This window comes from Adiantum capillus-veneris, chromosome 18, assembly GCF_014529385.1.
Source record: "Adiantum capillus-veneris isolate H3 chromosome 18, ASM1452938v2, whole genome shotgun sequence".
Taxonomy (NCBI): Eukaryota; Viridiplantae; Streptophyta; class Polypodiopsida; order Polypodiales; family Pteridaceae; genus Adiantum; species Adiantum capillus-veneris.
In genome coordinates, this window is record NC_140948.1 from 85,764,332 (window position 1) to 85,792,126 (window position 27,795).

A 27,795-nucleotide genomic window follows, 5' to 3' on the forward strand; every position below is an offset into this window, starting at 1 on the left:
AGCAATACGTGGTTCACCTAATGTGGTCTACGTCCACGGGAAGGCAGCCACGCTTTAGTACTTCAAAACAAGAAGTAGGTTACAAAGGGATTATACCCTTTTGGAGCTGTCGCCTTGCTTCACTCTCATCATCTCACACCCACCTTGTTACATCAACTTCACACTATAAAATGTGTGTAGAAACGGCCTCCTTTTATAGGCCAAAAGGGCTTCCCTCTCTCATGAGAGACAGCCATGTGTAGCCGCCCTTGTGTAGATAAGTCAAAATCGGACCCTCCAATCCGCCCATGTGTGGCCGTCCTTAAGAAGACAAGTCCGCTTTTGAATTCGTCCACGGGCCACCGGCCATTGACTTCCGGCCATCGACCAACCGTCCGATCGTTTTTCGACCACTTTCCGGTCATCATCCGGCCATAATATTCCGGTGAAAAGAAATATTCCCGCGAGTGATTGTGTTTATGTTGGAGATTGGCCATTAAAATTTTGGTTTCCGACGAGTGATTTTATTTTCCGGCTATGTTTTTCTTCAAGCACGATGGATTCTCCTCATGATGAGGGCTTTACAACTATGCGTTTTTAACACAAAAAGTTACAAGGGGTAAATCAGGCTCCATACTTAACAATCTCCCACTTGGAGACTGATCTCCAAACAAAACCTGTGACTACTTTCCATCCTGGCTTCATATCCTTGAATGCCGATTGAAGATGAGCAAAAGCTCAACTTCTCCTTGTTGACCACCTTTGTAAGCATGTCTGCAGGATTTTCACTTGTATGCACCTTTCCTAGCTTTAGTTGTCCCTCTTCCAAAAGAGTGCGTATGAAGTGATATCTCACCTCAGTGTGCTTTGTCCTTGAATGAAAGGCTGAGTTCTTCACAAGATGAATAGCGCTTTGGCTATCATTGTACAAGACATAATTGTTTTGTTTGAATCTAAGCTCTTCTAAGAATCTGTGAAGCTACATAATTTCTTTGCTTGCCTCCGTCATTGCTACATACTCTGCTTCTGTGGTAGAAAGTGAGACCACTTTATGCACCTTTGAAGCCCAACTTACTGTTGTGCCTCCAACCATGAAGACATAACTAGTAGTGCTCCTTCGAGTATCTTTGTCACGTGCCATATCTGCGTCAGCATACCCTTCTAGAAAAAAATCAGTTCCTTCAAAATACAAAGCATTTGTTGTTGTCCCTTTTAGATACCTAAGTATCCACTTCACAGCTTGCCAGTGCTCTTTACCTGGGTTGTCCATGAACCTACTTACAACTCCCACTACATGTGCAATGTCTGGCCTTGTCTAGACCATAGCATACATAAGAGACTGCTGCAGCGTATGGAACTTTAGACATATAGGCTATCTCCTCTTGTGTCTTTGGACACATATCCTTGTTTAGTTTAAAGAGATAAGCCAAAGGTGCAGAAACCGTTTTCTAATTTTGCATTGCAAACCTTTCTAGTACCTTCTTGATGTAATCCTCTTGAGATAGCTTTATTGTCTTCTTCGTCCTTTCCCTTGATAGCTTCATACCAAGTATCCTCTTTGCAGCACCTAAATCTTTCATTGAAAAAGATTTAGACAGCTCCTCTTTTAGGTCTTTGATGTCCTGCATGCTAGCACTTGCAATCAACATGTCATCAACATACAACATTAGGATGATGAACTTCCCATCTCCCAAATTCTTCGTGTAGATGAAATGATCTCAGTTTCATCTTTTGAATCCATGATCTAACATCCATCGATCGATCTTCAAGTACCATTGTCTTGATGCTTGCTTTAAACTATACAAGCTTTTCTTTAATCTGCAAACCATTTTCTCCTTACCTTTTACTTCATACCCCTTTGATTGAAGCATGTAAATTTCCTCCTCTAAGTCACTGTGAGGGAATGCCGTATTTACATCCATTTGCTCAAGATTTAGATCATGAGCAGCCACAAGGCTTAAGACAAGCCTAGTTGAGTTCATTTTTACAACAGAAGAAAATATTTCATTGAAGTCGGTACCTTTCTTTTGAGAAAACCCTTTTACAACAAGCCTAAACTTGTACCTTTTCTTCCCACCTTCTTCTTCCTCCAGCTTGTACACCCATTTGTTTTGAAGTGCCCGCTTACCTTTAGGAAACTCAACCAACTCCCATGTTTGATTGCAATGTAGTGAGTCCATCTCCACTTGCATGCTCTTCATCCATTTTTCTTTGGATTCGTGCTGTAGAGCTTTTTCGTATGATTCTGGCTCTCCGGAATCTGAGATCACGAGATGGTTGAAGGAAGGAACAAACCTTTCAGGAGGTTTACTTGCTCTTGTAGATCTTTGGGGAATAGGTTGAGGCTCCTCATTTGGTTGACGTTGTTGCACATTGTCACCGTTTGCAGTCCTTGAGTCTTCATTGTCCTCAAGCTCCATGTACTGATCAGCTGTTTCTTTTGTTTGTTTTCTTTCCAAGTAATCTTTGTACATACTTTGTTCGTTAAAAATTACATCCCTACTCCTTAAGATTTTACCATATTCAGGATTCCATAGGCGATACCCAAAGTCACCTTCTTCATAGCCAATGAAGAAACACTTTTTGGACTTTGCATCTAGCTTTGATCTTAGGCTTCTATCTATGTGCATGAAAGCCTCACACCCAAACACTTTGAGAAATGTTGTTGAGGATGACTGATTGATTAAGTACACAGACCTACTTACAGCTTCCGCCCAAAGCTCAAGCGGTAGGCCTGCATGTAGCCCATGCTTCGTGCTCGCTCCATGATTGTCTTCCAACGATTGATTTTATTTTTCGGCGAGTTGTTTTTCTTCATGCACAATGGCTTCTCGTCCTAATGGGGGTCTTACAAATGTGCGTGTTTAACACAGAAAATTACAAGGGGTAAATCAGTCTGCATACTTAACACCCCTTTCCATCTTCTAGTGCCCCCACTAAGAATCACACTGATTGCTCCTGAGGTTAAGTTCGTGATTTAAGATGTGGCAGAGTTCGGGTCTCATTTTCCATGGTACAACTGAGTGGTTGGTAGATTTTGAGATGTTCATGTTGTCATTGCAAATGCGGAGTGATGATTAGAAGGTGTAGATGGTGCCATTGGTGGTGCGAGGAAAAGAAAAGGTATGGTTCGACGGTCTAAAAGCTGTGGATAAGCAAGATTGAGCTAGTTTTTTAGGGAAATTTTTGTGTTGGTTTTGCAAGGTAGTGTCGGTCGTTGAAGCGAATGCAAAGATCAAGGGGTTGCGACAAAAAGTAAGTCAAATATTTGATGCTTTTGTCGACGAGTTTGAAGCTTGTTCAGGGGATCTGGTTGCTGTCACCCAAGTGGCCAATGTAGATTGTTTCAAGCTGGAGAAGTTTCTATCTTTTCTGCATCCTTGTGTTCAAGAGAAGGTCAACTATGAAGAACAGGGAATCTATGCCAAGGCTATCAAAGTTGCCAAGGTAAAGAGCAAGAAAATAAAGAGAAAGTTGGAGTGAGGCTTGTTGAGGCCTATAGATTATGCACCTATGGCGGCATCACGATGTTCTAGGGACCAATCGAGGATGGTGTCAAATGTGTGACGTGTGAAGCCTGCTAGGGTAAGGCCGTAAGGCCTTTGAGCAGTTATGTTCCTTTGAATTTGCCTATTTGTGAGGTGTCTATGCCGATTATGGAGGAGCTCATCAACGAAGATGAGCCTTTTGTTGAAGAAGACATGTATGCGGAGGAAGTAGTAGATGCTAAATACCTAGCATAGCTTGAAGAGGTGGGATCTTTTTTGGTGGAGTGTTTCTATGAAAGGGTAGCAGATTGTGGCCAAGTTGTAGGTTCCAAGAGCTTGGGGCTGGATAATGAAAGGGGACAGGATCATGGTCAAGCTTTGGTAGAGAAGCTAGAGGATGAGGATGCTGATACCGAGTCCAACTATGGTGATGATGATGAGAGTAGCAATTCTTGCTTTTGAGAGACAAGTAGAGAGAGTAGCCTCGATGATGGGTCCACATTCTATGTCGAGGAGACAGATTTCGACGAGCTATTGTAGGTAAAGGTTAAGCTACCTTGCTATATGCATGAAGATTTGATGGTAGCCACTATGAATGAAGAGCAGGTAAGAGTGCCGGTGCTATGAAGACATGCAGATGTTGATGATGATGCTTGTCAAGGTAGATGTGGAGTGTGCTTTGGTTGTAGAGCTGGTATGGGGGTTTTTCAAGGAGGAGAGAGCTGTTGGGGTCATGGAAGAAGAACAGGTTGAAGGCGATTGTGGGCTGCGGGCAAGAGGTGTTGGATGCTGACCAAAGGGAAGGGCAACCGCAATTGAATATGGATTGCACGAGATATGGCTTGGGTATAGGTTCTTTTGAGTAGGTATGCTTGGATGATGAGGATGATTGGGGGTTTGATGACCAAGTGGGTGAGATGGATAAAGAATGATAGGTGCTTGTTGAGAAGTCTTTAGCCACGTTGCATGTTAAAGGTAGCCATGTGCTTTGATCGCCACCACGAGATAAGGAGATTAAACTTGAAAGGTAGGTACATGTGGTTGATCTACAAAAAGTGGTGGTAGATCCTTATGAGCAAGTATTGTTGGTAGATCTTGGAGGGCCAATTGAAGATGGGGGGCTCGATGATGCTAGAACTGAGTGCTTGGCGGGTGAAGAGGTACATATGGATCCAAAGATGGAAGGACTTCCAATTATCTACATGGGTGGAAGCATGTTAATGTGTCGTGCTTTTTGTGCTAGTTAGCATTTTCAAGTTCACACGTCTTAAAAAAGTTGGGCGTTCGGTAAATGTTTTACAAATAATCATTAAGAAGAGGATGGGGTCTAGGAGGGCCTCTTTATTTTCCATGATATCATGGAAGTGATTAGCATTTTGACAAATAGGTTCATGCCATGTGTACAAGAATGGTGGGTGTGTAAGAGAGTTGTAACAGTGGTCAAAGGATGCACTTTTTTCCCCAAAAAAGAGGGAAACAACTTTATGATTTTTAGCCTTTTATAACTTCTACATACTATCTCCTATTTGAGCAAAGATATAGATCCGTAATCTACACGTCGAGCTCTTTCCATAGATATGTTACACGATATGGTTTTGCCTGTTAGATTTTGAATTTCATGTTTGGGGGGAAATTTGAATTCAAATAAACTAGTTGTTTTTCCTGTTTGAATTCAAAAACTGTTCTTTAATTTCTTTCATAATACTAGACGTTTGACTCCCTTAAATTTCCAAATAAAGAGGCACTCCTACACCCCATTCTCTTCCTAATGATCAAAATTTGTCGGAGATTGTACATTTGGATTCCTTGTTTCAAGAGCTTTCCATTGATACATCATAGATCTTGGAGATGTAGCTCATATTATTGTACTAGTTAGTATATGTCAAAATTGTGCTAGTCAGCATTGTCGAGGACATGAAAAAGTGTGACACATTAACATGCTTTCACCCACATGTATGCTCTAAGGTAGATGAGATGAAATCCCGGATTGTATCCAAGCTTTCCAGGGAGGTTTGTGTGGCGGTTGAAAGGTATATTGGTAAATGTAGTTGTGGAGTGGGCTGTCGAGCAGGTACATGATTTGCTTAAGGAGGATATCACTTTGCATGGTTGGGAGGAAAGACATGGGATATTCAGTGTGAGTGATGCTATGTCTGATGCGAGCGGTAATGCGTTTGAAGCGGACATTTTTCCTATGGGTGCTTGGGGTGATGAAAGTATGCCAAGGGAAGCTTATGTGGATGATTGGCTAGATGCATGGGTATGGAACTATGGTAAGGTGCTGCAGGCAGACAAAAGTAATCAGAGTCAGGTGTTTGACCAAGGAGCAAGCTATCCGGTGAAGCAGGGAGTTGGGCAATCCGTTTAAGCAAAGGATTCGAGTGACAGGTGTCAGGCTCTGTACATATGGTTGTAGTTTTGGAGTGCTTTTGGTTTCCAGTTTGGTCTTGTGGTTTTCTAGATGCAATAAACATGTTTGTGGTTGAACAAAAATGCTGAACTAGGGAGTGGACAATGATGGTGCAAGAAAAGTTGGTCGATGTTGGAAGGTATGCTATGTTGTGGAACTTGCTTATAACACCCTTTAGCAAACCTAGAAAGTGTTTAGTAATCTTGGGTTAGTCTTTGATAAATTTCTTGAGAAATGCGATGAGACCTAAGAAAAATTTCACTTGCCATATGGTTCATAAAACGGGCCACCATCCACCAAGATGACATGACCAACATACAACAACTCCGTGTGAAAAATTCACACTTGGATTGTTTTGCATACAACTTTTCTTGTCATAAAATACTTAATTTGAGGTGAAGGTGTTGCAAATGCTCCTCGAGTGTGCGGCTCTGAATAAGTAAGTTGGTAATAACCATATCGTTTCCAAAATGTGGTTCTTGGGATACCACACAAGTGTATCCGTATCTGCAATCGGATTGAATATTAATCTTAGTGAATATCTTGCACATAAGAGTTGATCCATGAGTTATCAATCCAAGGTAAACAAGTAGAAACTTGCAAGATAAGGTTAAAGGTGCCTTACCAACGTCTCATCCTCTATCGAGGAAACCCATAAGGTCACCAAGAATCGAGATGGCTACGGGAAAAGCATTGGTATAGTACCTTGAGCGGACTACAAAAAATGCTTGAGATCTACTAAAGGAAATATATCAAGGATGGTAGTCACAGAGGAAAGGAATTCATCGACTATAAAATGTTTGAGATCCATGAGTTATCAATCCAAGGTAAACAAGTAGAAACTTGCGAGATAAGGTTAAAGGTGCCTTACCAACGTCTCATCCTCTATCGAATAAACCCATAAGGTCACCAAGAATCAAGATAGCTACGGGAAAAAAGCATTGGCATAGTACCTTGAGCGGACTACACAAAATGATTGAGATCTACTAAAGGAAATATATCAAGGATGGTAGTCACAGAGGAAAGGAATTCATCGACTATCGGGGTGTGGAGCCGAGCACAACCTTAGTCCATCAATCTGAGTCTTGATGATCTACCAAATGGACCGCTAAGGATGATCGGTAGGTGCATGTTGAGCTTAAAATGCCATGCCACATGAGAAAAAAATGGATGTTGAGTAGAGATGATGGAAATTAATATCTGTTACAGTGTGCCCATGTGGGCCAAATAGGGCATTACTTATGCAACCACTTAGGCGTCTGGATGTATTAAATAACATGAAAAATATTTGAATCAAAAGAAAGAATTATTTGGAGGATTAGAACATACCATTGTCTTTTGCATGACACAATCTCATGCGCTACGGAAGTGGCTGGTGTGTTGAAAATTTGCTTCCGCTAGTGTTTTGTTGATTGACTTCTGGTTGCTAATGGAGAGAAGCGCTTAGAACTTGATGTAGAAGTGCCTTGGTTAGAGGCCTTCCCCTCCATTGGTTGACTCAACCAAAGTATTGCCATAATTCTTTGTGAGCTTGTAGATGTCCTCCAATGATGCAATGGGATTGCAAAATACCTCATTTTGGCATGCTCATGGAAATCCAAATATATGCACCACCTCTAAACTGATTTTTGGGTCTTCCAGGGCCTTTGTCTTATGGACAAGGTCCTTGAATTCCTGTGAGTAAGCATCCAAATCTTTCTTTTCCATCTCCAACTTGAACGCACTCTTGTAGCATTTGATCTTTTCCACTTGCACAAAGGGATCACAAAAGACCGATTGAGAATATGGCCAAGTTGTTGGTTGAGGACATAACCCTATCCACCATATGTAGGCCTTGACTTGCAGCATGATTTGCATCTAAATGTTGCATTGGGTATCTGTAAAATGATACAAATTAAAGTTGGCCATCCATTTTGCCAGGCAAGAGCCAACGGTGGTCTCTTCATATTCCTTCTATCCTCTTTGAAGGGGTCGGGATGGAATTGAAGAGGCAAAGTGCTCACGGTGATGGGAAAAAACTAGACTGGCATGGTGAAAATCTCCAAGAGTTGCTTCTGCATCTCCTCTAGCTAGCATGGGAGCACAGCTATCAGAGAGGCATCAAAAGTGGCAGGAGATGGAGGAGAGCTTGTGAGATTATGCATGTGCGTGCGTGTAGAGTCGAGATGAGAAACTAGCATTTCCTCTTGGGTTGAAGTCTACAGGGGCACCAATCTCGTGCGAATATACATTGTGTGATGCCATGGTAGATAGATAGTAATATTCTAGAGTATATAGTAGAGGCACTCTTATGAAAAATACCCAAGGCACTTGGGTAGATGAGAGAGATGATAATAGATATAAGATCAAACAATAGATAGAGTGGAGAGAGAGAGAGAGAGAGAGAGAGAGAGAGAGAGAGAGAGAGTTGTGCGTGGGTGAGAGTTTGTGGTGAAAAAAGTGATTACACTCTTACTTGCTGGCTCCTTTTTATAGATGGAATGCTTAACCACCCTTGAGGCTTAACCTCCTCAAGGGGAAGCTTCCCAGGAAGCATTCTATGGAAAGGATTAATTGCCCTTGATGCTTAACCACCTCAAGCGGAAGCTTTCCAAGAAATTTTCCACTTATAGAACAAAATGTATTTGGAAAACATATCTCTTGTTCCATATTCTCCATGAATATCTTGCAAGAAAACATACTCCAGAATGTAAAATCCCTCTTACCATGATGTGCACATGGAGGGTATTTCCATGTCCTAGAGCGGAAGCTCCCAAGGACACACTCATATGAAGAGTAGCCATCAACTGACAAATAAGCTAAAGCTTGAAAAACACACCCAACATTCATATGATTGGCGCTAGCATCAACCTCAATAAATGAGAACCCATGTGTGAATCAAAAAAAGGAAAAAAAGACTTACCATAGATTCTCACCATCAGCTTGCATGTTCCCCCCTTGCTCTCTTCTCTTACTAGTAGAATCTCATACCACCCTATGCATGAGAATAGAGAGCCTATTAATCTAGGACATCACAACCTCACATGCTCTAATGGTTTTTGCACATTGCCATGAGAGCATGAAGAAGCTTTGATACCAATGTTAGTCTCTCGTCAAATCCATCCTGCACACATGACATGACACAAGCCATACTCAAGCAAAGACAAGCATAGAGAGTAGAAATTAAAGTCACATCCCAATCATAGAGCCGATACATGCTCACCTTCAAGCTTGGGATCCTACAACCAACGAGCCAACCTGTACTGCAAGGGCTCTTGTCCCATACCACCAAAAGAGGGTATGTGGGTAGAGTTGCCAAGGGCCTAGAGTCTAAGTGTGGTGATCACACAAGGTGGCTCACAAAGGAGACCTTAGTCCTATTTATAGGACTTCTTAACCGCCCTTTGCAAACTCCCTTGAACTAAGGGTGTGTTCACACGTAGGGATTGGTTCACACTGGTTGAACATAGATCAGACGTTCATCTTGATATCTAGGGACATATTGGAAGGAATTTCACCACACACTTTCCATCCCTACTTCTTATCCTAGCATAACTTGATCCATCTTTCACTAGCTTTGTTTCTATACAAGTAGCAACGATTTATAGATACCCAAGGAGAAGAGGATATGTAGACATCTCCTGTACAAAGAAGTTTGGTCATTTTTCACATCCGTATAGTCACCTTCACATTTAAAAATCTCCACATAGCTCCCCCGATGAGTTATTTATTGCATGAATCATCATCATGACCTATATCTATTGGCCATTTCCCTTTTGATATAGACTCTTTAACATGAGGTTACTCTCTGACTCATGATTTATGAGTGTAATATATGGATCTTCTAATTTAGCACTAGGATGGCAACCTAATAGGACATAAAAGTGTTTTTCAAAAAACTATATTTCTCGTATTAGACTCGTTTGTTTTGCAAAATCTATTCTTGAGCTTGAGGTCTAGAGACTACTAGTTATGGAAAAAATGAGTAACCTTCAAAATTTCTTACCATCTTGCAAAATCTTTTCTTGAGCTTGAGGCCAAGAGACTACTACTTATGAAAAACATGAGTAACCTTCAAAATTTCTTGCCATTTAATTTGGTAAGCCTCTAAAGGTAATATTGCTCCATTTTACTCAAAACAACTACTTCTTGGGGTCGATCACATAATAAAAATGATGGGGAATTTTTAAGACCATAGAACTATTTTTTCCATAACCAATAGATTAGCTTTGGAGCATTATGGAGAGAGAAAGGACTCTTGGACCTATTACTTGTGGAAGCAAAATAATAAAGAAATACAAAGAAGGAACTCCAGTCTTTGGGACCAATACCTCTCGACATGGGACTCCATCATGCCATGTTGTCTGTTTCTCTTAGTTTGTTTCAGCTCTTCGGATTGGGGCGTCGAAGACTATTACAGTGGTATTAGAGCTCAAATGATTCTTCTTCTACAAAGGATTCAATCCCTTTACTTGAAGAACACATGGATTTAGTCAACGAATCCTACCAGGAGGAAACAATTATACCCAACCAATCGAGAACAAAAGAAAACAACGGGGATTCCACCGGATGTCGACCTGCTTTCTATGAGTTGAGAAGAGTACAGTCTCTCTCCACTTGCAACTTATGTAGGAATGGAGATGTAGCATCAATAGTAGATTGACAATTGTGATGGACACATGATATGGTACTCCAAGGATCCCCAATACGCGAAGGTTTTTGCAAATCATCCACTTGACGAGGTGCCCTCGTGATGGCATGCCGCCATCCATTTTCCTCTCAAGTCGGCTTTAAAGAAGAAACCTACTCCATGGTACCAAGACAATGGGTGTACTTAGAGGATAATTTTGATGAATATGTAGAGTGAGGAGTAATTGGTTAGTAGATTCATGAAGACCAAGATGCATTTGTGGTAAATGAGTCAAGCAATAGACTATCCCGGCTACTTGGGTTGCAAATCTATCTTTGAGGCCACCAACAATCCAAAGAAAGGTGTTCGGTTTAAGGATGATCTAGCTCCTTACTAAGAGTTCTCTTTTGACAATTCAAAGAATTCTTGTTCCTCGATGACTTTAGTGATGCAGATAGAAAGGACATGAAGCAAAGAAAGACTTCGAAAAATAACAAAGATAAGAAGAAGGCAAAGAAGATCAAATCTTGCAAGAAATCTTGAAAGCGCTTACAAAGACAAGAAGAAGACAAAGAAGAGCAGACCTTGCAAAAAATCTCAAAATCACTTTCAGAGTTTGGATGATGACTCCTCATCCTTCAAGAGTTTAGATTTTTTTTGAGTAGATGTATGCAACAAAGAGAAATTATTTATATCAAGCCAACCAATCTGATTACCTTGAGGATAAGTGCATGAAGACCAAGGATTCCAAGGAGGGTGTACAATATTAAAGTCCAATATGTTTTTAGAATTTAAGGATACCAAAAGAGCCCTCTCTTTTATCCAACAGTTTGATAGTTCTGTTTTTAAAGGGCGTTACTTAGAGAACTACAGGTACAAAGGGCGATGTTATACCTTAAATAGAATGTCCATACATGGTGGTAAATATGGACCTTGGAGAATGTGCATGGACTATAGAGCTCTCAAAGAATTCACCATCAAGAACATGTTTCTAATACCCATGATTGATACATACTAGATAGGCTACGGGGTTCTACATATTCTAGCATAATCGACCTGAAAAGTGGCTATCATTAGATAAGGATTGCTCCTGGAGATGATACAAGACCGCATTAAGGATGTCCTTTGGATTGTGTGAGTATTTGTTGATATCTTCTAGTCTCACAAATGCTCTTGTACCCTCGCAATCGAATGATGGACATGGATTTTTGAGAGTACCGATCATTTGTGGGTACTTTTTGTGACGATATCATCATGTTCTCCAAGATTGAAATAGAGCACATGCACCATATGTTAGAGGTTTTTTAGTGTAAGTAATGTGAAACAAAATTGGATCTTGTAGCAAAAAGAGTAGAGAGGTATACAATGCAAAGTAAATTATTAGTAAATCAAAAATTTAAAATAACACTATTACAAAGTGGTGGCATTATCCATCCATGCACTCTAAAGGTAGACTTGAGATGGTGATATATACTACTAGAGCAAGCAGGTAGCGTGATCAAAGTCCAAGGGATTGGTTATCCTTCAATATGGATTCCCTTGAATGTGGAATGTTCAATGGTTCATGAAGATGGTGTCCTATAGATGTAAAGGATCCACCATGGGGCTAACCCTCTTTCATGAGAGCCTGTCGTCCATGTGTCCATGTAGAGGGATCTATGTATACCCAAGTCCACCTTAAAGTCGGCTATTACCAACCATTGACCTTTGGCCATTTGATTGGCGTACGACCAAGTTATTTTAATAGAAAGAAATACTTTGTTAATTTTGTTCTTGAGCATCGAACATGAATTTTTGGGTTTTTGGCGAGTTATTTCTCACACACAATGGCCAAACAATTTTCTCTATACCATCCACGATCATAAATTAAAAACTCATCAGCGTTGTCATGCTGTGGAGCACATACAATGTGAAAATGTCTTTAAAAATCACTTTCTATGCCTTTTGGATCATTGGGAACAATTGCCATCATATACATAGTGTGCTATGTGTGGGAACGGTTGCTATCATGTACATACCTTAACGGAGAGTTAAGGCCCTGGATGCAACATTGTAGGTGCTTTTCTAATGTAAATGATCCCTATTATGCTTTACGAATGTTGATAGACCTAGTGCAATGTGGTCGAGCACTTGTTCCTGTCCTACTTTCCTCCTATTTTGAGCATCTGAGGCTTCTGATTAAGGTTTGATCTCCTTAAAATGGTGTTATAAAGTGTGTGTGAAAGTCCATAATCCTCCATAGTTGTGAGTTGATGGTGAACCAAAGGAATACTCTATGGTTTTTTGATTGGTAAATTGGCATTGTACTTGTGCAATTGGGTCCAAAGCTACATATTTCGGTGAAAGAAAATTGAGTTTTGTATTGATCTTGTATTCATTTGAGAGTAGAGCTTCCATGGATAGAGTTTTGAGTGTTTTTCTTCTTGAAACAAGTGTGTTTCTCATACGCCAAGCTGCGAACTCTCATAGCTAGAGGCCCAATGCCTTCCCACTTGAACTTTTTGACATGCTTTTTGTGAACCCAACGCGAAACCAATTGTGGTGAGGGTTCAAAATTTTAATTTGAATCTTCATAAAGGCCATTCAATCTATGGAATGCCAACGGATGTGCTTCGATGATAACACAATGTAGATGTTTCAATCCTTTGCCAAGTTGATGCAGCAACAACAAGCTATTGAAAGGAGGGAACTCTCTTCAACGAAAACCCTTCATTCAGTGGTGAACAAAATGAATCAATGTAGTGGTAAAAGTGTATACAAATACTTAAGGAATTATGTTAAAGAAATGGAGTTAAGCAGGATACCTACAATTGACAGGGCAACATGTTTTGAGCTTGTAGTCGTTTGTGAGCTTCAAGCACATGTAAAGGAGGTAAGGGGTAGACATGGTGAAGACTAAAAATCTTTTAAATAATCTCTTACGCAAGAATATTTCATGGAGTACTCCAAATGAGTAAAAAAGAGGACTTTCTTGAATGGGTTGCTCTGAGAAAGGAAGGACTATCTCCTATGGAATTGTTAAGAGAGTTCGAGTGTTGATATGCACAATTTTCAACAACAGAGTAGGTTAGCTTGAATGTTGAGAAGGTCGAATTGATTCTACAAGTGACATGTAGAAATCCAAGAGAACTTAGAGCTATTTTTGGAATATAATAGTACTACATAGGGCTTGAAGATAGAATGGAAGGATGTCGAGGACGTAGTTTCACTCCTTGCAAAGAGGAAACATAGACGGGATAAAAGGGTGATAAACAATGTCACTCCTACTTATACTAGTCTAGAGAACGTAGACAAGCCTCCTACTATGAATCAAAGGATTAATGAGGCTTCCATGCTAAATAAGCTTTTCAAAGGTATGCGTAAGGTGCAGCTCAAACTTACAAGATTGGAAGATAAAGATCAAACATCAAGAAAAGTTTCAAAGTAAAGAAGCTTTTGTGCATAGGTGTATATAGTGTGATAGCATTGATCATGGCAAAAGGAATTGTGATATTTTTTATAATGCCTTAGGACCTTGTCTTTTTTAAAGTTGGTGAGATTCACTTGAAGGAAACATGTTTGCCATTGGAAATTGTTTTTGGAAAAGGAGGTATGCATAAGCTAATGGAAGATACGGCAATCACTCATTCCATCTTCGTAGTAGAAACCGCTACCTATGGGGCAAAGGTCGAGTATATCATAGATAAAGGGTTAAAACATGTTGAAGATGTTTGTGAAGGGTATGATAGTCTTTGGCCATATGCAATTTCATTGGGGCTAATAAAGGGAAAGTACCTAAAGAAGTGCTTTATCAAACAGACAACAGTATACTCAAGAAGTGGACTCATTGTCAATGCATCCTTATATTGCCAAAAGTCAAAATAATGAAACAATTGTAGAAGAAAAGTGAAGGCTTGATAATGGGAATGATAAACCATCAAAGCGGCCTATAAGAAGTGGAGAAATAAAGGAATCGATACCTTCTTAAGAGGCTTCACCATCCCAAGTTCCTCTACCACATGAAGTACCTATAGAGGAAGTATAAAAAAAGAAGCAACAGAAAAAACCTAAACCAAAGGGGTTGCTTACAAATTACAATTTGACATAGAAGCTGCTACATACTTGAAGAAGGTATTGGAAGAAAGGATCTTGATTATCATGGCTAAAGTCATTGGCATAGCTAAGCATGAGATCCACGAGGAAAGCATTGATATCATAAAGAAAAAAAAAGGCATACTCTTATGAAATCTAGTTCTTCATAGCTACACGATGAAGACGAGATATTGAATACACAAGAGATGCATGTTCAAGCAAAGAAACGTGAAGATGATAGTGTGGTGGGCTCTTTCACTCTTCTAGAAAATCAAAGAGCATGTCCAATTTGTGGATGACGATGATGAAGATGAAGCCACTTATTGAAGCCACTATTACAAAAGCCATTGGGCAAGAGCTAGAGCAAAAACGTTTTTGAAGTTTGGTGACCTTGAGGAGCCATATGTTGCATTGATAGATCATGGCTCTGAAATCAATCTAATGTTCAAAAGCCTCTACATAAAGGCCAAGTGGCGAATAGATGTATACCATGGTTGGATGCTTAGAGCAACAAATAACTTACTTGAAGATATTTATGGAGCTTGTCCAAATGTGAAGGTGATAATAGAAAACGTAAAGGATGAGCAAAACTTCTTTGGGCTGGAGATGTTACCCTATCTCCTAGTCTTAGACAACTTTATATCACAACCTTACCTCTACCACCAGATTGTAGATGGAAAAAGCTTCTTTGTGGCCAAATCTCAGGGATCCAAGAAATATTGGGTACAATTTTATAGAGGAATCTTTGAAAATGTTATGGACAAGAATGAGAGAAGAGATGATAATACATTGGACCTTATTGAAGATAAAAATGGGATTGATATATATGTTGACTTAATAAATGAAGACTGAACTTGCAAAAGATATCTGTGGCACATGTCAAAGGATTTACAGGTTTAGAGGAAGAGAATCATGCCGTGGAACGTACATAATGTGAAACTAAAAATATCTACCTCGCTCTCAATGCCTTGTCATGTGGGACTAAGTACTATAACGTACATAGTGTGATACATGCAAAATGGAAGCCACGATTGTAGTTTCGTATATACCTTCTCGGGACGGCGAGGCCTTGGACATGGCAATGTTGCATGTTTTATCACATTGAAACATTCCTAGATTGCTTTAGAAATGTACAAATATCAAGTGTTTTGAAGTGGCATGCTCGTTTTGCCTAGAAAGTTTAGTGCGGACGATTATGATAAAAAATAGTAGGTTTCATACGCAATTGTAAACGGTGCATCTAAAGTGCTTTCCGATCAGAAAAATGAGATTCAATATGCGATTTGAGTTCAAGGGGATTTTTCCAAAGTTTCAGGGATAATTTTTAGCTTGTTTGGGCTTTTTACGAGCAAAGAAGATCATTTTTTGACTAAAAATGATAAAAAATGATCCAAAAGGGTGAACAATGGCTCAAAATGCCACATCAACCACAGTGCCATGACTATGAGAGTTGGGGGAGAGTTTTTGAAGAACATACCGGCACTTCACGTTCCTCAGTGAAGGGGATACCTAGTCTGCTTCTATGGTGCACTAGTGTAGTTCCGCGTTATTTCCACTGTGCTTTTAGGCTGTGAGGACACCAATTAGGATTTCTCCTCTTCAAATAATCACTTGGTATTGTCTAATGAGGCTCTGAATCTTTTCCATTAAATGGAGACAATGAAGAATTAAAACGTTTATCTAGGGTTTTTATCAAGGCGAAAGAGCACTGCATCCGTGCAATTGGGAGCAAGGCTACACCAAATCATCACACACACAAGAGTTTTGAGTTGATCTTGGTTGTTTTCTAGAATTTTAATTTCATGGTTGGAGGTTTGGTCTTTTTTTACCTTTCCAAAGCAACCTCCTCTCTATGAGAATTATGAACATGAGAATTTCGAACATAAAAGAGTTATTGAGTTCACCTTCATAGTGAGTTCTCTTATGATGCTACAACATGTTGGCTAGTTTTGTTTAAGTTATCATCATCAAAAAACTCTTCCTCTTGAATGTTTACTAGACTTTGATCGGACACAAGCTGGGTTATTTTTTTGTTGATCAGAAAGTGGATGAACTTGGTTTCTCCACTAAATGTGGCCCTTTTTTAAATGCCACATTGCGACTAGTGAGGATCTTCTTTGTCTTTAGATCATAAAGTTTGAATATCTTATAATCTTAATTATATATTACAGATGCACACTTTTGGCTTTTGGCTACTAAATTTTGTGTTTGGGAATCATGAACATGTAGATAACAAAAATATCCAAAAGTTCTGAAATGCAAGACTGAAGGTTTCATATCAAAATAGTCATCTTGAGATGTTTTTTTTTTCACAGCTTTTGTGTAGCTTTGATTAAGGATATAAAATGTTGCTCTTACTACTTCAATCCAAAAAGAATCTAGTATATCTTTGGCTTTGAGCATGTATCACACCATCTCTACTATAGCCCGATTGTGATGTTCCACAACTCCCCTTTGTTGTGGTATGTAAGTAATAGTACGCTGATGTTAGATGTCATGCTTCTTGTAGTAGTTATTGAATTTATTTGAAATGAATTCTCCTCTTCTATCTGTGCAGAGTTTCTTGACCTTCTTTGTTGTTTCATTTGCTACAAGCTTGTGGTACACTTTATATTTTTAAAGAGCTTCAAACGTCATGAATAAAATACACCTACGTCTTTCTATTAAACTTGTCGATTAACAACAAAAAATAGAAAGATCCGTCCAAAGTAGAAGTAGATATTTTATCACACATACTTCATCCATATCTAAGAGATGAGGCGTGTGCAACCATACCAGATCTCTGCATCTCTTTTAGCACATCAATACTTAGGTGACAAAATCTCTCATGCCATAATTGAGTTGTACCTTTTTTTATAGTTATTGTAAGTGCAAAAAACTTTTAAAGATTGTTGTAGCTTACTCTTTTTCTCATTGGGTTGCCTTCAGAATCCAAAAATTTTGCTCCAATTTTCTTGAAACAAACTTCAAGGCCACTATCAATGATTGCATCATTTGAGAGCATATTCTTCTCGATTTTCAAAAAAATTATTTTAGACCGTGTTGTTGGGACATTTAGTATTATTCTAAAAAATTACACTGAGGGGTTCTTGGTGAGACTTTCAAGAACTATATTAATCTTACTATTTAGTCACATGTGAGGATGCTCCACTATATGAATGTCAGGTGTAGCTAAAGTGTTTATGAATATATCTCGGATCTAGTCATCTGCACAAACATAAGGGACACTTTACTTCACTTGAAAGAACTGAACTGAAAGAAAGAGAGACGAGAGAGAGAGAGAGAGAGAGAGAGAGAGAGAGAGAGAGAGAGAGAGAGAGAGAGAGAGAGAGAGAGGACATGGAATATCGCATCCGAAACCCTCAAGGCCCCCCTTGCTCTGTTGCTAGAGCAAGTACTTTCTTTTTCCTGGGTGCACAATGTTGATACAGTGATTGAATGATACATATTGATGCTAATGGGTACTGATGTTGGGTATTGATGCTCCTGATGCTGGGTACTACTTGCTCTATATTTAAGTCTATGATGACGACGACATCATGGTATAACTGAATGCGGAACTACTAGCAAGGTTGGTGGTAAGGATTCTACAACCATGAGTAGGCTAGGCTGAATCTGCTGTGGACCGAAGGCTGGAAACGTTGGCTATCTTGGGTTGGAGATTGTTTGTTTTCTAGGCTGAAAATGTTGGTTACTTGGACTGAAAATGTTGATCATGGATATGAGAAAACACTGGGCTACTGATTGATCAAGCCAAGGAAATCTAAGGGAGACACTCTACTTGCTCTTCCTCTTGCTTCCTGCCTTACAAACGCTACCTCCTGGCTACTTATATACCCACAAAATGCTGGGTCAAGCTGGCTAATAGGGATTCCATGATTCTCTTAATTTGCTAAAAGTTACTTATTAATTAAGTGTCCACATAAAATAAGGTTCACGTGGCACAAACCTATATGCTAAAAATGTTGTCTGTCCAAGAGAGGGTATGCAAGTGTGATCGGCCTGGGTATGTATGTCTTGTTGGAGGCTCATAGAGGTACCAAGATTAGTTCTACTATTGGATCTAGACTCTGTCAGGACTTGTCCACGTAGCGCAAGTGAAGTGCGCATGTGACATCCCCCTGTTAAAGGTGAGGTACATTTACCGAACTTCTATTTGTACTTCTGATGATGAATGCTTCTGATGCGTGTGAATGCATAGCCAATGAAGATTCCTCCGAACATGTGGTTACTGTGGATGTAGATCTGGTGTGATGTCAATACCTACCATACGAGTTACCAGGTAGCCTTACTACTGTCACAGAGTACTAGCCATCATACTGACTTTGCCTTGCCAGCAAGTACGACCACTCAAATAGTCTTGTCGTGAAAACATTGTGGGTGAAGCTAAAAGGTAACTTGGGTTGTCGAAGGTATTTCCAAGGGTTTCTTGTCGACAGAAGTGGATGCACGTTACATGCGAATGCGAATGCGAATGCAAACGCAGAAGACGGTCAGGGATCCCGTCTCCAACTCCTTCCATATCTACATAAGAGGAAAGTAGACCTTGATACTCAACATTTGGGTTTTCATGTATCCGTTATCAATCTTCCTCTAAAGAGATGACAATGAAGATGGGAGCTACTAAGCCTATGGTCCAGACTCAAAGATTCTTTTAGGAAAACAACCGAGAGAGGTTCTTTTGGGCTCTTGGGCTTCTTGGTTCTTGAGGTTCTTGGTTCTTCCCTTGAGTTCGCAAAGCCGAAGCATGCACAAAGCTTTGATATCAATGTCAAGTGCACAGCACACAGAGCTTTGATACCAATGTCAGGTGCAACAAAAAGTGTTTAAGAATTATGCTCGTAGTACTCCACACAAACACAAGGGACACTTTAGTTCACTTGAAAGAACTGAATTGAGAGAGAGAGAGAGAGAGAGAGAGAGAGAGAGAGAGAGGGGACACGGCATGTTGGGTCCCACATCCTCAAGGATCCTCTCGCTCAGTTGCCACAGTACAGCAAGTACTTTCTTTATTCTTGCACAATGCTTATACAATGACTTAATGTTGAGATGATGATGCTAATGGTACTGAGGCTATTGATGCTGGGTACTAGTGTCTATATGTCAAAGTCGATGTGGACGACGACAACGATGATGGCGACGATGATGATGACAACGATCGGCCTAAATCTGAATGTTGAACTGCTAGCGAGGTCAGTGGTAAGGGGTTTGCAACCACAACTAGGCTAGGATGAATCTACTATAGCGATCGAAGGCTGGAAATGCCAGTATCTTGGGCTAGAAATGCTGGTTTTCTCGGCTGAAAACGCTGGCTACTTGGGCTGAAAATGCTGATCATCTAGTATTAGGAACCTTGAAGCAGGGCTTTGGTACTCCCCGATATGGTTCTAGCTTAATCTCAGTATGTACTTTGGTTGTTTTTTCCTGTTTGTATATGCTTTGATTCACTGTTTTCAGAATAAAATGTATATGTTGCAATGCGGCTCTTTTCCATTTTGCTCGTCGATCAAAAACATGACAAAGTCATGATGAAGCAAAAGACTTTGGAAAAGTGGTGTACGAGAAAAAATTTCACTTCGCAGTGATAGGCCTATACGGTACGGTTTTGTTGGACACACGCTAATCACAAGGTGGGTAGTATGGTCTAGGAAATCAAGGAGTTTTGTCTAGCTAGTATGGAATGAGGTTCATGAGGATCCCTCTCGTTTATGTGGTTGAGTGTTTGCAGTTTACTCCACACAAATGTAAGCTTACACGTGTTGGATGTCACTTTTTACATATTCTGCATATGGAGAATATGAGTCTCTAGGACTAACATTGACGCTTGTTTCCTAATGATGTGTTGTGATAGATTCCCTAGGCACTAGTCACATCCGTTTATTAAACCATTTTGAGAACGTAGTATCAGGAGTAATCTCAATGGCCAGAATTTGTCAAGTACTAAGTACATACTTGTCAAGGTTACAGGTACCATAAACAACTTCAACGAATGGTGGTTTACATATATAGCACGACTATCTTCAATTGATGTAAGTGTTATTATTGGTACCTAGATATGATTAGATTTCACATTCTATTATGAACCAAGTTTTCATGTAGTTATTGTGGAAAGCTTGGTCATGAAAATGCAGGTTCGGATAGGTTTGTATTAAATGCATGCACACTTGGTGTTATGGGTCCTAGTGTTTAGTATTGTCTTGTTTGGGACAGCATGAAAATTCATAGAGATGATAGCTTACGAAGCATATTGCACCATAGGTACACTATTTCTATGAGATTGATTGTGGATCTACCGATACGGGTGTTTGTAGATAGATTGTTTAAATTGTATAAGTTAATTTCAATCAAATTTTAACCCTCTTTAACCAAGTTGGTTGATCACAATCTATATAGCTTATATGAATTGCTCCACAATTTTGTGAGTAATTGAGTATTCATAATTACCAATCATTTTTGGAAGTACTATCTATAAATGGTTGGGAAGAAAACAACAATACATGCATACTACCACTCATCTAAAGACAGATGGCCAATAGGTAAGTATCTACCTAGTGCTAAATTATATGCTAAGAGCATATATGCTAGCGAGAAGCAACCCAACTATCAAAGATTATCTTTCTAGTTTGGACTTTGCTCATCATGATTCAAAGCATGCTGCGACTAGGTTTAGCCTTGCATGTTACTGTCAATCTTCAACCTTGACGATCAATTCTGATGAGGTAGCTTATTACGGAGAAACGACAACAAATCAAGGACTTGGTCTCTACTGATGACCTACGTAAGCATACTACTTTCTGAAAAGTTGCAACGAGGCATTCTTACATCTTCTTATACCTTGAGAAAGTTTGAAACCTAGTTATGCATTTCGACACCTCTTAGCCGCGGTAACTCATTTACACTACTCAAGTGAGTAATTAATTGAGTCTACACACTATTGTATTGATCCAGTTTTGGAAAATCCTTAACAATTTGGAAAAATTAAGATGTTTCTTTTGGTTTCATTGAACCTCCTATTGCACCATGTATCCGACAAATGCAAAGTTGGCCCGAGTGAGGGATGCCCTCGTGGAAAACATTAGTGATCTTAAGAAGACATCACCACTTATGTTTTCGAAGACGAAAGGACTTCTCAAAGGGGGGAGTAATGTTAGGCCAAGTGCTAGAATCCACATGTGGTCTAGGGGTGCTATATTTAGCAAGCTAAGAGCTTATATATGGCAAGGTTGGATGGAGAGTGGCATGTGTAGTTACCTGGTGTCTCATAATGGCTTTAAGAAATATACATACCAGCCATGGCGCTTGGGCACATCTTCAGGAAGTATTAGTGTCTCACGGTTTTTGACGCGCAAGTGTTGTTGGGCAAAAGTAATCTCGGGTGCTCACGGTAAAACTTGGTTGATGTTGGGGCCATCTCCCCATCCATGCCCGTGTGAATTATAACTGAGGCCACCACTTTTGACGTCATCTCTCTCTCTCTCTCTCTCTCTCTCTCTCTCTCTCTCACTCACAGGAGAATCGTTTGTTGCATAATTACATCTTGGACATTATGAACATCTCTCTCTCTCTCTCTTTCTCTCTCTCTCTTGCCATGGCCCTCTTGGAAGGAAGAGATTCAGAGCACATTTACATCTTGGGCATTATGAACGTCTCTCTCTCTCTCTCTCTCTCTCTATTATAGCTTCTTTGTCTGCTATGTTATTGTTCATTTTATCTCCATCTCTTTGCTCTCATGTCTCCTCTCACTATCTTTCGCATGTCAAACTGTGATTTGTCATGGTGCATGGGCATAGAACATCAATAGCATGGCTTATCATTTGAGGCATTCATCAATATCTTATTGATATGATTACCTTGACAGGAACTGAAACACGTGGAGAGGGAAGTGGAAAGTCTCAGAAATCAGGAAAGGTGATATTCGTCTGCTAAATTACAATTAACACTTGTACATCTGGCATCAAACTCTGGAAAGCTGCTCAGTAACAACTAGTTTATGAGAACCACGATGTAGGAGGAGGAGAGGAGAGGCGGAAGCACTCGAGCGTTCGTCAATGGAGGAGCTGGTGTGCTTGGAGAGAGAAGTGGAGAGCAGTTTGAGTAGCATCCGGGAAAGGCAGGCATGTTTATACAATATTCATGTACTTGGAGCTGGCTGATGTTATATATTGGTCTTGGGTAAGGCCGATGAGCTTGGGACTGGGGGCGAGTACTCATAGTAGGATTTGAATGATGATGATGATGTGAAATATTGCAGGATTTGCTGAGGGCGAAACAGGAGGAGGAAACCGGCCTGGAGAAGGTATGAAGGTGTGGGTGTGGTTATGTGGGTATGGGTATTGATGGTGTTACTTAATAAGCTGGCCGCGATGGCGGAGTGCAGGAAAAGGAGCTGCGAAGGGAGAACGACAAACTGCGGAAAGAGGTATTTATTGACGATTAATGACGACGATATGCAGCTGCTGCTTACTGTGGCCGGCTAATTTATTGCAGGTGGAGGAGCTGCAGTGGGCCAGGTTGCAGGGCTGCGGGCTACATAGAGAGAAAGCCACGTCAACAATATGCACGTCCGACTGCAGCTCAGAATCGGATGTCCAGTCGGACACTTTGCTGCAGCTCAGCTTTAAACATTCTTATTAGAGATATTCATGGATGTAAAATATCGTTATGTTCAGATGATCTGATGTATACATGGAAAACCCCCCCCCTCCCACCCAAAAAAAAAAAAAAAAAAAAAAGAACAAAAAAGCGTGACTATTTGCAATGAGGATCTTTGTCGTAGAGTGGACATTAATGCACATAAGGTCACAGCTTTGAAGAAGTTTTTGGTTGTAGTAAACTCAACATGATCCTTGCGTATGTTTCACAAATATTGGCAAGCACTCGCATTCAAGGTAGCCCTAAGACCTTTAACGCATATCCTCCTCCCCTCTTCTACGCCCCTTAAAAATATTGTACGCAACCCTTCCTGTTAGTAGATTAAGCATTACACACCCATAACTTCCATGTCACTCATCATAGTGTAGAAAGCATCTATATAAGTCCTCCATGAACGTTGCAATCTCTGTGAATGCGGCAAGCTTGGGGAGAAGAGTGAGAAAAGTGTACATCTCTACCTTTCCACATGCAAAGTTTTGGGAGACCGTCCGTTTTCCAAGTGATCAAACTAGTTTCAACAAATTGTTGATAATGTAGGGCATTTCCTTAACGAGCAAGCTATATGGGTGCTAACATTGAAGTAGTGCAAATTGGGGTGGAATACCTCTCTCAAATAGAGACATTCATCTGTCTTGTCGATGAGGAAATCTATTCGGAGGAGGTAAGATTGAAACACCTATAAATTGGCTCCTTAAACCAAGGATGGCAAGGAGCTCTAGGTTGTCCCCATGAACCATGTCGTCGAGGGCATGTAATTTTGCTGAAGTGCCCTTGGGAACTTGAGCATCTGGTAGAAAGGCCACTAGTTGCGGCTACCACTAGCGCCCCTCTAGAGGATGTTCCTATGTCGGATGAGGCCATCTCCAAAGTAACAATGAACCGCTTGTCACTGAGTGGTGATTGTGGACGAGTGTTTTTAGAACACCAATGCTAAGCCGTGCTAAACCAAACTCTATATGCTCTTGAGCTCCTATCCCTCAACGACTCCATCGTTGACATTATCACACTTGTTTGCAAGGGGATTTTGAGAAATTGGATGTGGCAAAGGAAGATTTTCAAGCCACACAAGCCAAGATTGTGGATGCCAAGAAGCCAATGCGGTGCAATCCTTGCCCTATTAAGGAGCCCAAGATTTTGGATGTGGCCAAGTCGTGCATTGACTCACATACAAGGGGGATAGGGAGGAGGACAAGGAGGAGGTAAAACATTGTGCTGTATTCGTCCTTTTCTAGACTCTAATACTTATCTCCTAACCCATACTTCGTCTATGATAGGATGTTTTGGAGCTTGGAAAACTTGGATCACAAAGATTGACAATAAATGGACGGCCTTTGGACCACAGTCCTCCCTTTACACTACATTGGACAACTATCCCTTGGTGGTATCACTATTCTACACAATTTCACTCCATGAGGTCACATCACAACGTGGTCATTGAATACCATAGCATCATTGCCCAAATTGCCCATGTCATGTTTCTTATGTGTAGATTCTTAACATCTAGTACATCTAGGAGAGGCTCCTCTAACAAGTTTTTTGCCCAAATAGGGAACCCCGCCTCTTTTGGGTCTATAGAACCTGAGGCAATTGTACATTTTGTAATGCACGGTGAGTTGCTCAATACCCAAGAAAGAGGCCAACACACAGCAAAGAAGATTTTGGACACACCCCATGAATGATGTAATTTCTCTTCTTTCAAGTATTAATGAAATCCACCGAGCTACCTATTTATCTTGTGTTATACTGTGTATTTATGCTTCATAATATTATAAACGTGAGAAAGTATGGACTGACATTTGTAGAATTGTTCAAAATCTTCCTTGCAAAATTGAGCAAAGGAAGGATGTCGGGTGTGTTGGGAGAGGGGAGGGGTAGGATGCGTAAACACATCAAATCTTGCTATTTCCAGGTTGTGTTGGTCTCCTAAGGAGTAGAGGAGAAGGTTTTGGATTGAAATAGTAGTGGCCACAAGGGCACGCAGGTAAGCCAAATAAGGGTTTGTACACCTTTGTGGTCACCCATATTCCAACCTTGTTTGATTGATCTGCGTGCCCTTGTGGCCACTACTATTTCAATCCAAAACCTTCTTCTCTACCCCTTGGGAGACCAACACAGCATGGAAATAATCCCACCTCCTAACCATAAGACAACAATCACAAACTTGCACAAGACGATAAGATTGGATCTTTAAACATTCAGAAGCTAAACAACTCAAAAATTTTACATTGAAGAGACAAAATTTGATTCTATTACAATAATCATTCGGGGTACAAAAGAGAGAGAGATTTGATTGGATTGCAAGACTACAAGAGTTGGGAGGTAAATACAAAAAGATATTATGCACTTTGCCTTATATTCAAAGTCTCACCTCAAACGGCATGCAAGGTTCATATGGGGTGTATTGTCACTCTTTGTACTACACAAAGATTGGTATCCTCAAGCAAATAGATGATGTGTGCCTCAACAGCTTCTTGAATGGCCTCTAGCAACATTGTTTGCATTCGATATTGATTGTCAGAACTTTGAAGAGTTTCCTTGACTACTCGAGCAAAGGAGGCTCGATGAATGAGCAACTCTATAGTCTCTAATAGTGTTGTATTTATGTAAATTCCCTTGCAACCTTGCGATGATTCTAGGATTATTGAGGGGGGTTGAGAGGGACTTGCATATTGCGTGGTGGGCTGCACTTCGGATTTGTGAAGAACTAAAATTTTTTGTAGTTTAGATGCTTCCGTGCCTTCACAAGCTCCTCCTCCTCAAGCCTTCTCTCTTCCTCCTTATCTTGCTTTGTGGGTGCTCTAGAGCTCCCATCCCAAAGGGAAATTTCGTGCCCTCCAGTGGCCCTCAATGTCTATATGCTAGTTTTGCATGCTGTCATGGTAGCTTTGTATTTGTCTCAATGTTTATGTGCATCATTGATGGTGGCTCTTGTTGAGAGAGAGAGAGAGAGAGAGAGAGAGAGAGAGAGAGAGAGAGAGAGCGAGCGAGCGAGAGAGAGCACAGAAATAGAACCCCAAAGTGTGTAGAATACACACATGAGATGATGTATATATAGAGGAGACTTGGGTGCTATATATAGAGAAGCCATATATTGAGTAGCTTCGCATATGAGCTCAACAACCCCGCTCAAATAAGGGTCCCTAATTGTGGATGAAAAAACCCTTGGGGGATCAAAGAAAAAACCCACAGCTTTATATACACCCACCATTATATTATAAAAATCATTGAATGTACAAATGTTCATGAGGAGCTACATCACTCCTTTTACAATGAATATTTTATGAGGAGCTACATCACTCCTTTTATAGTGAATGTTTTATGAGGAGTTACATTACTCCTATCCTATCAAATACAATAATGAATACAAAGGTTCAATAAAGAGGTTTAAAGGCTATTGATTAGCTCGTAATCAGAAGTGTCTTCGTGAATCTGTTGTGTAGCTTGTCATCAATATGACATCACCAAACATGTCTTCATATATAAATCTTTTATTGTCACCAAGTTTGTCTTCATGAAATCAATTCTTTGATCAATCCTACATAGATCATGGACTCAAAAAACATAGTCATGAAAATTATTAGCATCGTTTGAAAAATTACATTCACAATGCCATAAGAGATGGTTCGCGACGCCACTTTTTTGACGACATATATACACACGATAACATATAAGTATTAACGTAAAGTACAAGATGCGTGATTACGTGATGCAAATGACATGTGTATATACTACATAAAACGACATTTTATCAACGTAGTGATATCAATGACTATCATCAAATTATTAACAAAATATTATCATTGTATCAATAAAAATGAATAAATCATCATGGTATCAACGAAAATCATTATAGAATAATCATTGTGTCAGCGAAACAACGTCAGGGTATCACCAAGAATAACCATGGTATCAACGAAACAACATCATGATATCGCCGAAAATAATCATTGTACCAATGAAACATCATCATGGTATCATCGAAAATAATCATTGTACCAACGAAACATCATGATATCACCGAGAATAACCATGGTATCAATAAAACAACATCATGATATCACCGAGAATAACCATGGTATCAACGAAACAATATCATGGTATCACTGAGAATAACCATGGTATCAACGAAACAATATCATGGTATCAACGAGAATAACCATGGTGTTAAATATCATCATGACATCACCGAGAATAACCATCGTATCAACGAAATATCATCATGGTATCAACGAAAATCACCATGACCAAAGAAAGTACTAACAAAACATCATCATGGTACTATGAAAATCACTATGGTATCAACAGGAGATTATCAATAAAACGGTGTAAACTATATTTCTACAAGAATAATTATACGAGAATCAATGAACGAGTATATCATATAACAAAAGATCATGTACCAACAGTAGCTCGATAGAATTTGGATGATCATCAACGGCTCACTTTAATCGGAACGATATGTAACTGGCTTCTGCAGCAAAGTTACGTCAGTAACAAATATATGATTGATGAAGACAAAATATAATTGAGAAGTTTTCAATTATGAGAAAAATCAAAAGCAAAAAGTAAAATTTGCTTAGAGAAAC

The 27,795-nt window shown here is 39.9% G+C and overlaps 1 protein-coding gene across 2 annotated transcripts in view; it reads left to right on the forward strand.

Moving 5' to 3' along the window:
- LOC147435970 (truncated transcription factor CAULIFLOWER A-like) overlaps positions 1-24,938 on the forward strand; it is a 40,660-nt gene extending 15,722 nt beyond the window's left edge. The window contains exons 3-8 of one of the 2 annotated variants that reach the window (XR_015185052.1): positions 22,416-22,465; positions 22,566-22,671; positions 22,809-22,853; positions 22,935-22,976; positions 23,045-24,408; positions 24,484-24,938. Coding sequence is in view for 1 of the 2 variants with exons in the window: in XM_086488075.1 (XP_086344201.1) it covers positions 22,416-22,465; positions 22,566-22,671; positions 22,809-22,853; positions 22,935-22,976; positions 23,045-23,191 (390 nt within the window). In the remaining variant the exon portion in view is untranslated. Of the gene's footprint in view, positions 1-22,415; positions 22,466-22,565; positions 22,672-22,808; positions 22,854-22,934; positions 22,977-23,044 lie in introns of both variants that reach the window. The other variant, XM_086488075.1, reaches the window with a different exon arrangement.
- The last annotated feature ends 2,857 nt before the right edge of the window (positions 24,939-27,795 follow it).